This window comes from Sebastes fasciatus, chromosome 7, assembly GCF_043250625.1.
Source record: "Sebastes fasciatus isolate fSebFas1 chromosome 7, fSebFas1.pri, whole genome shotgun sequence".
In the NCBI taxonomy this organism is placed as follows: Eukaryota; Metazoa; Chordata; class Actinopteri; order Perciformes; family Sebastidae; genus Sebastes; species Sebastes fasciatus.
In genome coordinates, this window is record NC_133801.1 from 32,387,736 (window position 1) to 32,406,906 (window position 19,171).

At 39.8% G+C, this 19,171-nt stretch overlaps 1 protein-coding gene across 4 annotated transcripts in view; it reads right to left on the minus strand.

Annotated features, from left to right (window-relative positions):
• The window catches only part of LOC141770647 (cell adhesion molecule 2-like), a 168,975-nt gene that overhangs the window by 12,322 nt on the left and 137,482 nt on the right, over positions 1-19,171 (minus strand). For 3 of the 4 annotated variants that reach the window (XM_074640385.1, XM_074640382.1, XM_074640384.1), the window contains 2 exons: positions 7,958-8,110; positions 6,403-6,540 (listed from right to left, as the gene is read on the minus strand). In XM_074640385.1, coding sequence (XP_074496486.1) covers positions 6,403-6,540; positions 7,958-8,110 — 291 coding nt within the window. Of the gene's footprint in view, positions 1-6,402; positions 6,541-7,957; positions 8,111-15,560; positions 15,780-19,171 lie in introns of those variants that run through there. The other variant, XM_074640386.1, reaches the window with a different exon arrangement.

Genomic DNA, 19,171 nt, shown 5'->3' on the forward strand with positions numbered 1-19,171 from the left:
GCTGCCCTTCAGATTAATTACTGTTTTATGTTCATTGGGTCAAGTTGTCCTCAGCCTTGAATAAATAACAATTTGAGCTTTTGGTTATTTCATTAGAGGCATTCTCTAATAGCACATTTGCTTCTTTTAACACCAGAACCCCCTGCTTGGTGCAGTTTGCAACCTACTGCCTGCTGACCAATAATTACAGCCTAAAATGTTTTGAGAATTTTTCTTTTTTCTTTCATTCTGTGACCTAATTTCTCAATTAATTTACTGTTGAAAGCCCTTTAAGTATAAACTCACATTCGGAAGAAAACATGTTTTTTGCCTCATTTAGCAGTTGTTAGGATCTTTAATCCCACACTGGAACTCGCTCATCCTTAATGAACAATCTTGCCATTTAGTATTTTGGTGTTTGGAGGGTCAAAGAGACCTAAGGGACATGCTAACAACTGCTCTGCTGGTAACTTAGTGGTTGGGTTCCCATGTGAGATGGCAAACATAGTTTGAATCAATGTGGTCTTGTGTAGTACAATGCATAAATATGTTCACACATAGACAATACTATCCATGCTAACAGGTGATTTTAATCCACTCATTGCCACTAATTGTCTATGATACAGTATTGTTCGATATTCATTAAGCCTTGTTTACATGTTTGAGGCATTTTTTTGATTTGATAATGCAGTTGTAACACCTGTTTAAAATGGCTTCTTGGTTTTTATATTTCAGTGTTTACTTAAATTAAACATCAAAGTAGCCATAAAAATAAAAAAAGGCACAGGAAGAAACCGTTACAATGTTCAATTTGATACTAATAAAAATGAAATGAGATGAAAATCTCATAAAAATAGTTCTGGCTCAAAAACAAATAACAAATAACTACTTCTATTTTTGACTGTTGATTAGTTGTAAACATTTCCTCACAACACATTAATCTAATGTTTTTTTTTGTTGTTTTTTCCGATTTATTTATGGGGTTGTCAGGTCTATGCAGTGAGATGCTTAATAGAATATTATACATTGTCAGATTACATACATACATATGTATACATATGTATACACACACACACACACACACACACACACACACACACACACATATATATATGTATATATATATACACACACACACACACACACACACACACACACACACATACATACGCACGCACACATATGAACACATACATACCAAAGCTGTCCCCGACCAAAGAAACTCTCAGTCAAGTCGACCAACACATACACGATCCTGTCGCCGAATTGATCAGTTATTTTGACATGTCTGTAAAACTGAGTTTTTCCCTAAAGAATCGCACAAAAGCACTACTGTAAATCTTGTGTTTACCAGAGTTGTGCTCATAAGCCTCTTGCAAATAAGTCATTCAGCATGAAGAAAGCACAAAGAGAACAATCAATCTAACACAGAAATCCCAGTCTACCAAGACCAAAACGGCCAATTAGTCAACCAATCAACTAAGAGGGGGCAGCCCCAATACATACATACAGTACATGCATATACCTCTACAGCACATACAATAATTAAAAAGAGAAAAATAATGTAATGTCTAATGTTTTATCATGCTATAATAGTTTCAGCTACAATAGTAGAAGAGAGCAGCACAGGCTGGCACGTATCTATACTGTATTGTACTATACTCCCAGCGCACAAGTGGGCTGAGTAGTGTAGCCACAGGGAACACTGTTTCAAACAAATGATCTCTAGCTGTTGTTGTTGTCATTTTAGATCACAGTTAGCATTATTACAAATGGCTGAAAATGTGAAATTACCAACTAATAAAATCAGAGCAGAGATGTGCACTGAGCTCAGGTTCCTCTTTAAAGCAGATGATGCTGGAGCGCCGTATGAAGCCGCACAAATCAATGCCCAGTGTATCTGTGAATAGCAATGTGATGTCTCCACTTAGAGAATGAATTGAATGAAACAATTTAAAAGGCCTAAATACATTCACACACGCGCTTGTTTAGCACATAAATGATTTTACCATTAAAATGAAGAGTTTAATTTTTTTTTTTTTTTACAACGGTAAAGCTGAAAACAAGTTTTATCTTACATTTGGTCACCACGTAAAAATCCATAACTCTTTCATAACCCTCTATAACTTCCTCCACAGTTTCCAGGCCATTAAACTTTATTGGTTACTAAATGTTTTTCAACTAAGTTCTAAAGGGGTAAACAGATACAGTGGAAAGTCGAGTAGATCAAAACCACCATCTAAGGCAATAAATGTGAGAAAACATTTTGATGTTCTACAGCATATGTTGGTATATTCCTGTAATGTGGCTCATTTGTAAAATTCTCCAATATTCCCCATATCTTAAAACGTAGAGAGTGGGTAAACAAAGGAGCTACAGGAAACATTATCAGCCAGGGAGTTGTGTTCTTCGAGTTAGGTCAACAGATGTTAGACACATAATTGAAAAAATGTTACAGTTAAACTGTGCGCATATATATAAACAGCAACACATAGATCATTTCTGCCGGTAATGGCTTAAGGTATGACTACAACACCATTCATGTTCACACGTCAGCGGTAGCACCACACTGAGCTCCTGTATGAATGAGGCACTTGATCTAATTTTGGATCCTGGCCTAGATGAAGACGATAATATCAAACCTGAAGAAGCAAAGTAAAAGATGGAAACCTTCTCAGAAATAGAGGACAAACAAATAAAGTAAATAGACCACAAAAGCGAAGGACTTGGACTGAAAGTGATCCAGTCAACAAATTAAAAAAAATCAACAGATGACGAGGTGGAACCTGCTCACAGTGATGTTACATTCTGGTCAACACTGTCACATACTGCATCTCATGTCCATGAAAACACACACAAATAAACACTTAGGAGAAAAAAAAGGCACATTATTCTACAATTAAAGTGGAGATTTATCAAGTTAAAATGGTGTAATATTTGTTTTTATCAATAATCTCAACAGTCAAAAATATGTAAATTATAAACTTTAGAATAGTGTTTTTGTTAGAATGGTGTCTAAAGTATAGCATATACCACTTCCCTGGTAGTTTCTATCTAATAAAGCATAGTGGTTACATCGTATGTGTATAGAGCTTGCTATCATTCATATTTATACCTACGAAAAGTAATGCACCGTAATTGGTATTAGTATATATCCCACAAAATCCATTCATATGTAATCCACATAATTGTGAACCAGGAAGCATAAAGAGGGACAAACGCTGCGTAGGGAAGTGATTGGGGTGGATGGGTAGGTCAAAAAACACCTGCCCAGGAGACCGGTGTTTGTATCCTGTGTGAAACCAGAAGTCAACGTTGATTTATTTGTCACGTAAATTCCGTATTTAGTAGTACTATTAGCATTAGTATTAGAATTATTAATAGTACTACTATTAAGTAGTTTTGTTGTCTAAACCTAACCAAGTCGATCTTTGCGTAAACCTAACCAAGTTGTGTGAAGACAGAAGAAGTTTATTTTAAAAAGACTGGAGCGGAACTTGACACGTGTGTCACGTGTTGCTGGACATTCGTAGGAAAACGCACAAAAAATAAGGAATTACTTTTTCTAAGGTATCATACAAACTGTTGTATGATGATAAGGTAGTATAATAGCATGCTGTCAGTTTTGTATGGTGACACAAAAGATTCAAACATTAGATCAGATTGACTTTTTTTCTTTCCTTTTCTTTACTTCAGACACAACATGAAGGCCATAATGTGTTGTTAAATTGTGATATTTCATCTTTGCTCTGTTTAATTTTACAGAACAAGATGGGAGCCCAATTCAAAATGGAGCACATATATTTAACACCAAAATAGTACTATTATTATTATATTTATTGTCTAGATTAAAATGTCTTGATATCTTGCTTAACTGAATATTAAATGAGTCCATGTTGGAGCTGTTGTGTATCTGAATGTGCCTTTGTCACTGTGAAAGGAATATATAGGCCACTTTATGTATGCAAAGAGAGTGACAGTGGGTGGATTTTTCCCTCAATAGATTATAATTTGAAGCCTAGCTGTCATTCAGCGACACAAGTAATTTGTATGGCTCTATACTCTGCAAACAAATTATTTGACACTGGATGACAGTTGCATTTTGAGGTTTGTAATGCTGTGTGCTTCTCATATAAATTGTTGAAAAACAAATCATCAGAGCATGAAATAAATATGACATGTTTTTGCTATTATACCTGCTGTCATCTAGGAGCTTTGTAGACTGGGTCCCCCAGTGGGGATAGATTTGACTGACAGCAGACACTGGCGGCAATGATCTACCACGGAAGAACCAATGGCAAAACATGCTGCTCCCAGCACATACTCGCTAAAGAAAGCTTTAAAGCAGCACCTACAAAAGAGTTGGATCCGGAGCACTGATTGACATTCCTCCTCTTTGACACTTTGACATGGAAATTAAGTTTTTAAGTCAAGCCCTCCAGTCTCTGCTTTGTTCTTTATCTCACTTTGACTTGGAGATGCATCACACCAGGTCTGTTTGCCCAAGCGGCTTAATAAAACCCACCGCACGCAAGTAAAACTAATAAAAGCACATTTGTATACAAGACACCAGTTTTGGGCAGATGAGTTTTAGACATGGAGTTTTAGAGATATGCAATTCACACATGACATATCAATGCCATTACATATATCAAATACAAATGTAAGGAATCATCCTTTTGTTTTAATTTTCATTTATGCACATATGATGCCTGCTGACCTTGGAACAGGATGAAGGTATTACATTTTTATTTGTATCCACAAAATACGGGAGTTCAGTTGGATGGATGCCATGGATACACACCTTAAACTCTGTTAAATTGCGTTTTGGCATTTGTTTTATGTGCATATATCTATATATATCTCTCTATATATATAGATATATGTTAGGGATATTCAGTTTTGAGCTTTAAAGATTTATTTTAAAGTGCAACTCAAGACATCAAGCAAAAATAGAGATCATCTCAGTCAGTGCCTCTCGAGATGGACAGCGAGTCTGGTTGTGACGCTGTGAGCCAGCTCTCCACTGGCCTTTCAGGAATCTACGTGCATGTCATTTCAACAAGAAAACTTCATATCTCGGCCTCTCTCCCATCAATCATCATGCCATGTTGGGCAGACACAGACAGAACCACCAAGAAAAAGCTCTCTGGTGCAAATCTTCAATAAAGAGCAACTGTCACACTGAGTCTCTGCAGCAGGCTGCGTTACATTAAAGAGCTCCACACAGCTTACCTCTGCCATCAAATTGAGGAAAAAACATTCCATTCCTATTTTTTTATGTTTTTGTCTCTTTTTCTGCATTTTTAAAGCAGAAATAAGACGGTGATAAAAGCTCTAAAAATACAAAGTGCAGAGCTTCAGACAGTTTGGAAAGAGGTATACAACAAAGTGAAAGCTTGTAAGGCGCACTGTGTGAAACCACAGAAAACTTCTGCTGGTTTAGTGTGATCAGCACACATTACACTGCACCATCTGCTGCCTAATGCATTGTCTCTGTCACTGTTTATTTCCGTCTGGGTGAAGCTAGTTATGTGGCCTTTCTGAGTTTGCATTCTTGTGCGTTCTTGCATCCTCCTTGACTCGTTTGACTAATCTAATCGCTGCTATTCCAAAAAAAATAAAGCACCTTAGAGCCACCTGCGGAACGAATGCCCAGCAACTCATCACATGCAAACAGCGCTATTGTAGGTTGTACAGGGAATTTGAAACTGTGGGATAAATTAACACCTGTGTGTCTTTTTAGGTGAACACAAAACATGAAGCGCACAGCCTCAGCAGAGTAAGCATGCAATTCATCTTCTTCTTCTTCTCTCAGACAGTTTTGGCGGGATAGCCGACCTCAAATCATGATTCTTCTACGTGGCATACTTGAGTCGATTAGCCAATCCACAAAAATGCCAAAAATGCCAAATTCAGCTGGATTCAGCTTCTAAAATGTGAGGGTTTGCAGCTTCAATGTTCTATATTATTGTAAATTGAAGATTTAATGATGATCACCTTTAGTATTGCATGATTGATTTGTGTTTCTATTAATCAACCTGTACAGTACATGGTCATTACTTTAGTGCCACGAACAGTGAAAACAGAATGCGGTGCAGAACTTGTTGTTGATGTACAGTTAACTTTATAATTAGAATCAATAACAGGCACTCCTACACGTCTTCACCGTGGTCAGGTAGTGAAATGTGGAAGGCTCTGCCACAGTCCAACGACGTTTGGACGCTGTCCAACGACAGCAGCAATGCTGGCTGTGAGCCAGGAGAATCATGGCACCACTAAACCCCGGCCAGTGGAACAATGCATGAATATGAGCACAAAGGAATGCTGCAGCTGAATGACTTGACAGTAATGATGTCTCCAAGAGGGTACAAGTGGTAACAGAGGATACAATGTGCTGTGAAATCAACACCACATGCCTACCTTGGACCTCCTTGTCATTTCGGAACCACCGGATATTGGCAGCTGGTTTGCTGCCTGGTGTGGTGCACGTCAGGGTGATTGCGTCCCCCTCCATGGCAGGCTTGGTAAATCCTGTGATCTCTGGTCGGCCTGGCACTCCTGTGGTGCATGGAAATATAATTATAAATAGCATACTGAATGCATGTATATTAGGCTGTATTCGTCTGACAATGAAAAAATGATTAACTGATTGGGAATAGGGCTGTCAATCGATTCAAATATTTAGATTTTAGATTTAGATTAATCGCATGATTGTCCATAGTTAATTGTGATTAATCACAAATTAATCACACATTTTTTTATCTGTTCAAAATGTACCTTAAAGGGAGATTTGTCAAGTATTTAATACTCTTATCAACATGGGAGTAAGCAAATATGCTTGCTTTATTGCTTGCAAATGTATGTACATATTTATTATTGGAAATCAATTAATAACATAAAACAATGACAACTATTGTCCAGAAACCCTCACAGGTACTGCATTTAGCATATCAAATATGCTCAAATCATAACATGGCAAACACAAGCTCAACAGGCAGCAACAGCTGTCAGTGTGTCACGGTGCTGACTTGACTATGACTTGCCCCAAACTGCATGTGATTATCATAAAGCGGGAATGTCTGTAAAGGGGAGAGTCGTGGGTACCCATAGAACCCATTCTCATTTACATCTTGAGGTCAGAGGTCAAGGGACCCCTTTGAAAATGGCCATGCCAGCTTTTCCTCGCCAAAGTTTAGCATAAGTTTGGAGCGTTATTTAACCTCCTTCACGTCAAGCACGGTCAGTAGCAATGGATTCCTCAGGTTTTCTAGTTTCATATGATAGCAGTATTTTCACTCTAGCTTTAAAACGGAGCCCGTTGCAACCTCCGAAAATCCAAATAGCGTTAATGCGCTATTATCACGTTGACTTTGACAGCACTAATTGAGAATAATTCACTTTATTCATGCTTTCTTCTCTCAGTGGCAAGATAAAATTGTCTTTTTGTTTGATTATTTTTTTTAAAGCAAGACAAAAAGATATGATAAAAAAGACAAAACCTTGCAAAGGTAGATGATTAATGTGAAAATATTATTATATCATGTCAAAGATAAAATACCCAAAATCTGTCCTTCAAGACAACTGTGGCAAATTTCTTCCTGTCTGGCAGAGAGATGCCTGACGAAGGTCATTGTACAGAGTTGATTTTTATTTTTCGTCTATTTCTGTATATCCTTCAACACACCTGTCTGTCTCACACAGGTGTGAAAAGATTCTCATTGAGTTGTTTTTGTGTGGCTGTCCTGCCTGGCAGAAAATCCAATATAGTAACATGACTAGCTTGCAGCTCTTTATTCTAGTAGACAAGGGTAAAATGGGATGCAGAAATGTTATTTTCCTACAAAGTAACACGTGCGTGGTGATGAAAAAGAACAGGCTATAATTCAAAATGTGCATGTATTCATGCTGTCAGAACGTGAAGAATTAGCCACAAGTAATTGGACTGTGGAGACTGGGCCAAAGCGGACATGCTCACCCAGAACAGTGAGAAAGGCCTTGGTGGTCTTGACAGGCATCGTGAAGAGCGAGCAGGTGTACTGGCCCTCATCTGACAGGCTGACGTCACTGATTCTGATGATGAGCTCCTGCGACGAGGCTCGCACCAGCTCGATTCTGTGGTCCCTCAGAGCTGTATGAGGAAGGAGGACACAAAGAGCCACAGAGCGCACAGAAAAAAAGACAGAGTCAACTAATGGACACGCTAAATTCAGTGATGGCAATTAACTTGTAGAAGTACCATTTGTAATTCAGTTACTTCAAATAGTTGTCAAATGCAGCAAACATTATTGTGACCAATGGTTTGAAACATTTTCTTTACATTTGCATTCTAGCCTGACCGTCTTATTCATAGTCAGTGAGAATACCGAAGGCATCAGCGGGATGCACTGAAGCGTAGCAGCAGAAAAAGCTCATAGTCCCAGATTACAATATCTATTTAGGTAATCACTTACATTCCAGGTATTGATTTACACTCACTTTACCACTTTTAGCAACTGGCTCTGCCTGTGACATTTCACCCTTTGAACATTGATACCAAAACCTTCCCTGGACTTATACAGAACCACTTAGTACTGTTTCACTGTAACTATATGGGATAAATGAATGCAGTGCAGATAAGATCTGAGCAGTAATTCAACATTGTGTTAATTAACATCAGTACTATCATATCGGGATAATCACATTGTGTTTTTGTGTTACAAATGTCGGTTGACCAAATTAATGATTTTAAGCAAATTATATATTAAAAAACAAAGACATTAAAAATGTAATGTATAACCATGAAACACACTTTATTTTACTGAACCTCAATGATTATTTCATTTTAGAATTTTTCATGCATTTGCTGTACCATGACGAGCATCAATATTGTTAAAACATTCTTGTTAATATTGTAAAATTAATTCCAACCAAATTGCCCAGGTCTAGTATAAACTTAAAGTAAAAAACAAAAACAATAGTAGTTAAAAAAAATAGCTGCTACAGCTTCATTCAAATTAACCACTACTGCTAATACGATTCATGAAACATTCATCATCAAAATGGGCATTCTTATAACACAGCTTGAAATAAAACCTTTCAGTGCCACCTTCAACACTGCTTATTCAGATTACACCCTCTCATAAACCTGGGAAAACCACACAGCTCCGCTGAAAAAGGTCATCTCGCACCTGTCATCTCTTATACAGTTTCAAATTGAAAATCACCTGCTCCTACATGCAACCAACCACAGAGGGCAGGAAGGAAAGTGCTCTTCATTGAATAAATTACACATTCTTAATCCTCGCTCCCTTTAGGCCTGGCCAGCTCGCTCCCCGGACACTTTTTCATCTCAAGTCATTTGAACTCTATTGGATTGTTGTACACGAGGTTAAATCTGGCAAAATGCAGCAGAAGTGGGTGTTGATTAGGATTTAATCATCGTGGCCAATGTAAAATCGCATCAGATAAAGAAGACGTCTCTATGAAAATCATTAATTACCTGCTCCGTTCCCATTTATTTGATTCCAGCGCCGAACATACACAGCAGCAGTGTGGTACACAGTTAAATTAGATTGGCTGAAATGATTATTAGATTTACACAGACATAGGTCATTATCAACAACGCTGTTCTTCAGCTTCAATTACACCATATCATTTGATGATCATTATCTTATAATCACACACACACTAAAAATAAAAAAAGAAAGATTGGCTATAGAGATATTGATGGCCCTAAGATGTTTCTTATTAGAGACTCTTTGTTAGTCAAGAATAAAGAGTAAATAAAAACAATCTTCAAGCCCGAATTAAAATTTAACAACAAGCTGTGCCATCAGAGAGCCAGCTTATTATGTGCTACGGGGCTTAATACAAACATTTGATAGTCTTACTGTAGCAAACCGCATCCTGAAACAAAGCTGCCTGATGTTCTTTGTAGTTAAGCATCCTCACTGCAGAGCTTGAAAATGCCCAGAGGCTCTGGCAGAAAACAGAAAACCCTTTGGTGGATGGATGCATTGGAGAGGTGATGGGGTCTAAACAAACATCGTACAGGAACTCAGAAGATAAGGAAGTACAGGCTGGGAAGATCAAAGCTTTTGGACAAGATGACATACTGTACTTCCCCTGCATATGCCTCTATCTCTGCATCGCACAGAGAAAAGACGCGGGGAGAAATAGACAGACTTTTCTTCTTCTTCTTAACCAACCTCTGAGATGCTGATAAATGTTCTGGCTGGTTCCTAAGAGGGATTTTTCAGACATCTTTTGGTTCAAGTGATATTCCACCCAAAATCTGTAGGTGTAAAAAGTGAAAGATATTTCTAGCAGTTGTGACCAGGTTGAATTTATGTCCATTACAACAGATTTTACTTTGACAAGATGTTCCAAATTAAAAAAAAACCCAAAACAAACAAACAATCAAAATGCCCATAGAAACTTCTCCTCTGTCCATCTAGTCAGTCTGATCCAAACAATCACTGTTTTGGCAAAATATGGCTGGAGCTTCCGTGTTGCCCCATTGAAGCTCCATAATAGCATATTTAGCCAAGATTATGACTGTTTTGAAGGCACTGAGAGAATTTTTTTTGGTCTTTCTTTTAATGTCTTTGTTGAAATGCATCATCTTTGCGATCCATTGAAAGCAACACAAAGCAGAGACCAAATACAGTACAGACCACTGATAATTTCCGAGTGACATTTAAAGTACCAGTTAGGCTGCCGAGCAATATCACATTACCATCAAAACAGAACTAAATCTAAATGTCAGTAGCTGAAATACTGATTCAGATAGGTTGAACCCAAGAAGTGGCTGAGAAACAACTTAAACAAAAGATGGACTTGACTGATGCGTTTTTGTTAGACAGCCACTGGCACTACACAGCACGTGAATCAATGACATATTGATAGAATGAGATGTACAAAGGGTTGAATAACCCTAAGACAAGTGTTATCTATTACTCAAACAGCGTATGGCCAGGAAAACCCTACTACTAGCATCCAATCCAGGCTAGAGGCCCAGATTGTGGGCAGATCCGTCACAATCAGACCCAAATGCCAGCGGCTGACAAAGCTTTTTTCCAGGTGCTTTAGGAAATCAATGTGATGAAAAGGTTCATTTCCCCCAAACCCTAGATAGCTCCCGCGTTGTTCATTCTGCTTAGGAGAAAGCATAAATCGGCACCCTAACCTTGTGTATGCTACAACCTTGCAGCATGGCAGCTTAATGCGCAGTACATCTCCTGTGATGGAGGCCTTACCAAGGCTGTCTCAAATCAGTAAAACTGACACCCCGGTTCCCCCTCAGGGCAGGGGATACTGTTGCTATGGCCCTTTAATGCAAAGTAATGTTTGCCTTGTTTCCCTGACAGTCCTTTGCACCACCGACCATGTCAGTGGAAGACCAATTTGAGGTCTCCCAAGAGAGCTGCAGTTTGTCAGATTCAGTTTTAACAATCAATTTTGCTGAAAATTATTATCAGAATGTAAAATGTCCAAGAACCGGTTTTAAATTTACAATTGATAACATTGCTAAGATTCAGCCACTAGATGTTGCATTCTCCCTCCCCCGTTCCATTGTGTTCACTTCACAACAAATGGTTGCCAGTTCGTTGCACAACCTGCATATTTTATGGCCGAGTGGAGTGAGACTCAGATCACTCAGATCATTTGTGGTAGAGAAAAAGTCATTGTGCAACATATAGCTATAGGCCTACTTTAGGTGTGTGTATGCAATGCGCACACCCCATCCCCGTCCTCCCCCGCTGCCGTAGTTTCAGCTGGGAGATCAGCTGGGAGATCAGCTGTTCTAGCGGCGGAACATCTTAAAACACAACTCAGTCCAACTCGACAGAAGCAAAATAAATTTCACCAAAACTGTTTTGGTTAGTCTTTCCAACAATCACCAACTCTGATTCAGTCGGCCACCCACTTCTAAATCCTCTCTGATTCGCATCTTTGTTGAGTCATTACGTGACCAGGCATTATCATTCCACTTGACGAGGGCGGCTTTGACCACAGGTGCTTTTCCCGTGCACATTCGTTTTTCATTTATGAGAAAATAATTTCCTTTTCCCGTCATGACATCAATGTGCACGCAGTACAGGTATCCAGCCGGAAAGCAGAAGGTCCCCGAGGATAAAGCGGTTGCTTTATAACGTTAGGTAACTGGACCAAACCATTACTAATGCTAAGATGCTAACGTAGCTTCTCAGGGATTGAAGCTGTTATTCTCCTCATTTTGATAATCTAACTGGTGACAGCACATTAGACTATGGCTGTTGGTTGTTGTTTTTTTTTGTTTAAATATGCCGAGTTGTAATTTTATGAATTAAGCTAAAGACAGCTAATATGTACTAATGTCAGTTGTCACTTGTTACCGCAGTAAATATTCACTTATTCTGCAGCCTGATGGAGACACCAGTGTCAAACTCAGACATTTATCCGTTTTTCCCACACTGTCAGATATCAACGTCAGATATCTTCTACAGATATAAACAAAACATTCATTTTGGACCCGTCACAATTTTTAAAATGATTAATTCACAGTCATAATAATTTTTTTGAGGTAAAGCCATACTTTTATTCGGCACCTTTCTAAATGTATTCTTTTTTTTTTTAAATGATTTGTCTACGTAAAAATCTTATCAATATAACCTTTAACATGTAAAACAGCAGTTACACTGACAATACGGTGCACTGTTCTGATGTGTAAGAGAAGAGCTCGGTAGCTACATTAGCTCTATCCTCAGATAAAACCGGAGGCAGAGGAACTGGAAGTGCACTTATCACATGGCATTCACGTCTGCACTCCACTGAGCAGCAGACAGATGTTACCCAATGTTTCTAATCCAAAATGATGAAGTATCTCCTGACAGTCCAGATAGAAAAGGACATTTTACATCTATCCATTAGTCTTGGAAACAAGCTGATGGCTCTCAGGTTCAGCCAAAATACGTTACATCGGCAATGCCGAGTGTCCCCATTTGGCCCTTTTTTGCATGGCCTGTAACCACTTTGAGCCAGTCCTGGAATGTGAAAGCACTAGCTGTCCTTCAGCGAGAACACGGGGTCCTGGCGCACCCCACCCCCCCTGCTCTCCAGCCAGGGGCTCCACTCTTTGCAATTAGAGTGTGTTTGCTGCTGGCTGTGCTCACTCAGTGACTGTGTGGGCGATTCTGGATATGTTCCAGGGCTAGCGGTGCAGGCAGGGGGCTCTTTCCCACCACACATGTGGCTGCAATTAAGAGAAGGAAAGGGCCTTGTTCCAGAGGGCCATTGTTACTGCCCGCGCTCTCAGAGATCCCACAGAGCAGATGCTACTCAAATTGGACTCATTTTCAGCACTTGAAGGAGGGAAGGAAAGAAGGAGGAATTCTCCTAGCGGCTATGCCAAGTCCCCTCTTCAAGTGGTGAATAATGAGACAGAATATATTTTTGTCTGTCCATTTTTCAGCCCACTGACATAAGCTTGATTGTACACTGCGGGAATTTTTCTGCCTTGGAGTCCCTTTTATCACGAACTTTCTAAATTTAATTTTCATTACAACGAGTCACAGTGGGGTTACATAATGCTGTTAGTTTTCAAAGCCGTTTTACACATTTCAGGGTGTGTAAAGACATATTAGAGTACAACACATAATGACTTAGCCCCTGTAAGAAGGATCTAAACATTTTTCAGGTGGGTCTCAAACTTGTACAGGAATTTAAATACCACATATTCTCCATTATTCTATAGAGCTATACATTAAACATGAGAGTGCAGTGTGGCACAGAGCTTAGCATAGTACATACAAGAGCAGCTCTGCACATTAGTGATAATAGCGGATTGTATAGTGCCATAATGGTAGATTCACATTTCAGTGAAGCTGGAGGTAACCCAGTACACTTAAAAGCCCATTAGTCCCTGAAGAAAGACATTAGCTGTGGCCATGAGACCCCATCTACATTTTGTTGCCAGTAAAAACAGTCACTGAAAAGTAAACAAAACACTTGTAAGAGCAAACTTGTGGCTTGTGAAATTTCCCTCAGCGTCCCTTCAGTGTGAGAGACACACCCCAAGACATCTGAAGAAAATGTGGGAAAGCATGACCAAGCAAATCCATGAAATAAATCAACATCATGGTGTGTTTAACTCTTAAACACACTTAACTTGATTTTTTTCTTTATATGTATTTGTTGCTTATGAGTTTGTTGTCTACTGTATGACTTTTACCCTCTTTTACACCTTCCTCCTGCTTTCCAGGTGTGTCCATAAAACAACAACGTAAAATCAATTGCAAAATAAATAAAAACAAGAAAACAACAATAACAACAACAACAACAATAATAATAATAATAACAACAATAACAATAATAATAACAATATTAATATTATTATTAATAATAATAATAATAATAATAATAATAATAATAACTAGAGACCATCTTGCAATGGGATCACACCAGCCGCGACGTCAAATTGGACCAGGGGCTTAAAGTGGGGGGCCAATGGCTCCTTTCCCAATTCCTACCGCCCCTGCTTCTGGCGCCCTTGCTCGGACCACACACATCTTCAAACTAGACTTTCATTTTAATCTCAACTACACACCTGTAAAGTTTCGTGACGATATTACATGGTTGTGATGCTATCACGGTGAGAAAATCTGTCCACAGACAGACAGAAATATAAACACCTGGTAAAGTACTTAAAACCTCCTCTGTGGTAGTTCCCGTTCCTGCTACGGTAGGTGTCTCCGGGGCCACATTTTGCTATGATGACACACACGCACGCACGCACGCACGCACGCACGCACGCACGCACGCACGCACGCACGCACGCACGCACGCACTCACACACACACACACACACACACACACACACACACACACACACACACACACACACACACACACACACACACACACACACACACACACACACACACACACACACACACACACACACAGAGACAGACTCACAAGGTAATAAAAAAACCCTGTTAGCTCATGTGGATTTCAAACTAATAGATTTAAACACAGATATTTGAGACCAAGCTCAGGTAAATGTCCACTACACTTGCTTCCAACAGACCCACCATCAAATGTTGTGTGTTTACTAGAATGGACGTTAAAATGTGCTTTCATTGGTGCTCACTCCAGTAATTGCATCCTTGGTAATTATCCTTCATTCTCTCAAGCTAATGAATGTTTTAATGCTCACATTAGAGCATTCATTTAGCACATAACAGCATTTTGATTACTACAAGCCAATTAAGATCAATTTTGCGTTGTGACCTTTATGATCCAAGCTGAATGCCCCAATTAAATGTCATGAATGATGAACCATAAACTTCTGAGAGATTGAATTGAGATGAGGTAAAGTGCTGTACAATGTGCCGCAGCATGTACAGTATGTATATGCTGCATATGTCTCCATATCTCTGCTACAAACACATGCTGTAGTTCAAATGAGCAATTCATTATCTGCCTTTGACATGCAACCTGCAGTAGCTTCCCATTAATTGCATTATTCATATTCACCGTATCTGACAAAAGATTCTGCTTCCATCCTGCATGCCTCCAGGAATGTCATTACCATTCTCTACAGCATCGCCACTTACGTTTTTTCCGTTCCCCACAGAAGCCAAAAGTGAAGTAAATCATAATGAAGACAGCAAAGGACAGCTCTGCTCTCATTTGTCCTGCTCAGTAATAATAACTCATAACCCCGGCAACATATAAAAGGGATAATTCTACAAAAGACATATGGTCCAAATCTATTTCTTCATCATGGCAGCCCACCACAGAGCCGCTTCGTTCAACGGTCCCCGCTAATTGGTCTAATGCAGTGGTCTCAAACTCAATTTACCTGGGGGCCGCTGGAGGCAGAGTCTGGGTGAGGCTGGGCCGCATCAGGTATTCCACAAAAAAAGCTTTGTTAAAAAACAAACAATCTTCTCAAACGTCATTATTAACAGTTCTTTAACTTGAATGGGTTCTTCTGAACATGAACTGTCCTGAACATGAATGGAACATTGAAGAACATGAACGGTTCTTCTGAACATGGCCTATTGCGTCTCCCACTTTTCCTGAAATTGTCTGTGCTCGTGACCAACCTTTCTCTTCACTGCAGGCTTTGAAAAAGACAAGATATATATTCATTCCACTTGGTGTCACTCCGCAATAAAGTTGTGCCTGCTGTGTTTGTGTTGCTCTGCAATTACACCACCAAACCGCTAGTTGGCGGCGGCGTCTCTATGAGTTTCCTTCTTCTTCTTCTTCTTCTTGTACTACAAACAGAAACTGAGCGGAGTTGGAGCTCATAACTGTTGAACCACAGAACTTTTACTGATATTACTGCAACGCCGAAAAGAGAAAATATATCTGAGTGGATTTGTGTGAACAAACATTGAAAAGATGGAGGCAGAGAGAAGTAGAACTTTCTGTGGTTGTCCGGGGTCCTGGCCGCTCAGCATCGCTGAGAGACTGGACCAATCACAGCTGTTGCGGTCTGCGTCGCCGCGACGTGTAGTTACATTTCTGGAGAGGTGCACGTCAGGCTACGGCGTCGATTCAACGCAGAAGTATAAATCAAGCTTTAATCGAGCTTATGCGATGTTACACGGGCGCCGCCATAGTTGTTGTGAAATGTTTCTCTGCTTGCATCAAGCCCGGCCGATTGCCCGTCCCCGGGAGCCATATACCCCACTGTGATGGGTAGGTTCGTTCAGCTCGGGCTCGCGCAACAAAGGGACCTTCCACACACAACGCGGCAAACTGCCATTCACATAAAACTCGCGGGCCGAGGGCGCCTGGTTAGCTCAGTTGGTAGAGCGGGCGCCCGTGTAACAAGACTTGGTCCTGACCGCGGCGGCCCGGGTTCGAATCCGGCCTGTGGCCCTTTCCGCATCCACTCTCTCTCCCCCCTTTCCAAGACTCTATCCACTGTCCTGTCAATAAAAATGAAAAAAATGCCCGCAAAAAAAAAACTTTATAAAAAAAAAAAAAAATTTGCGGGCCGCACTAACATTAAACTTTCATATCAAGGTGGGGGCCACAAAATATCGTCTTGCGGGCCGCAATTGGCCCGCGGGCCGCGAGTTTGAGACCCCTGGTCTAATGTATGAATGATGTGTTGGCCTGGCTATTAAGGGGATCTATCTCTGTTGTCTCAGGTCTGTTAGCGATAGTGCTAAGGAATCTGCATGCTGGTCTTTGCCATAGTGTAGTCTGAAGCCTCTAAGGTGGCAACAATCAACCAAGACTCAAATATACATAATGGATGAGGAGAAGTGTGCCAGGGAGCCAGCTGGCATGATATAAGAGGAGGGCTGTGTTCAGCTTTAGACAAATGTGCAGAGACAGTCCAACCCATATGGATCGGCTTTGGGAATCCAGCAAGGTTAACACTCTCTTGGAGCTCCACGAGGTTTGACTGATCCTCTTATGGGAGAGGATGAGATAGAGGTCCTTCTTATCATTTACACTCTCACCAAAGACACATGGAGCTATTGAGCTGCCACCTGCCCACTATTTCCTTCCCACCTGGAATCACATCTCTTAATTCTACGTCTGTGATGAGACGTGACATTGCTGTGTAGACAAATTGTAGGACACAACTTGTAGGAAGCACTGCTGGGATTATGTTCTACCTACCTACAGTACCTACCTGAGGGATCCCAGTGGGTTTTTAAACTAATAGTGCACATTTTACATCCTTCTGTTAATTTAATTGCAACATGCAACAGAAGAAGGTTAATTGGAGTAGTCTTGCCATTAATGGAGACCGTCCTTGCCAGAAAAATGACGGCATCATGACCTATTTTTTTTTTTTGGTGACGTGAGTACACAAAGTGTCTGACTTTGACACCAGAGAGCGCAGTTCATATTCCGTCCCCGACCAACTGTCAATGTTTTTTTAACCATATCCTTTCCCAGCTTTATCCAGGTAGTTTAAAGGAACAGTGTGTAACATTTAGGTGGATCTATCGGCAGAAATAGAAATAAATATTAATAAAAGGACTGTCAGTCGATTCAAATATTTAATCGCAATTAATCGCATGATTGACCAAAGTTAATCGTGATTAATTGCAAATTAATCACACATTATTTTACCTGTTCAAAATGTACCTCAAAGGGAGATTTGTCAAATATTTAATACTCTTATCAACATGGGAGTGGGCAAATATGTTTGCTTTATGCAAAAGTATGTATATATTTATTATTGCATTTAGCATAAACAAAATATGCTGAAATAATATCATGGCAAACTGCAGCTCAACAGGCAACAACAGCTGTCAGTGTGTCAGTGTGCTGACTTGACTATGACTTGCCCCAAACTGCATGTGATTATCATAATCATCATTCTCCTCCACGTTTGACACACAGGAGGCAGTTGGTTGCAATCTGTAACATCACCTCTAGATGGCGCCAAGTCCTACACACAGCACCTTTAAGTGGCCTAAACTTAACCAATCCTTTACCATTGAGTGGCAGATCAGAAAACGCTGTTTGGTAAGGCACTGACAAACAACCTATTTGGTCATTACGTGAATTACGTGTCATGTATAGATAATGTTTGATGCAAATGAAACACATGCTTGCTTTTCTTACTATTATACTGGAGTAGACTTAAGGTATGCAATGTCTTTAAAATTCTGGAAAGACAGGAATCCCTTTTCTCCTTGACTGTAATAGCTACTCTTTGGGGCTTCTTTTTTCATATTCTCATTTGTCAGACCTGAATTAAAATGGAACAAATTATAGTCAGGGCAAAGATCAGATTTTGTCTTACTTTACCCAGCAGCTGTCAAACCCAATTGATATAATACGGATCTTCAGCTTCTTTACAGATGTTTCTCTTTACTCCACTATAGCTGCTGAAAGGGATTTAAAAGGTCATTTTAATACTCGTTTTCCTCCCTCCCTTTTTTATATCAAACTCCAAACACATCCAGACAAATGCCCTTATCTTTCACACTGAGCTTGAGGGAAAGAGCACGAGTAGATTTAAAAAAAATGCCTCACAGAGCGTTTTGTCTAATTTAAGACAGAACAGCAGATGTATTTTTATCATCATTACTTGTATGTGTTGAGCATCCGGAATCACACATAAAAGCTGTAAACGCAGAATTTCTTTGGATAACACACACAATGACAAACTACCTCTGTGAGGAGAGAGCGGGGGAACTTGCATGTGCATCAAACGGTAACATATGGCCATGCTGTCATG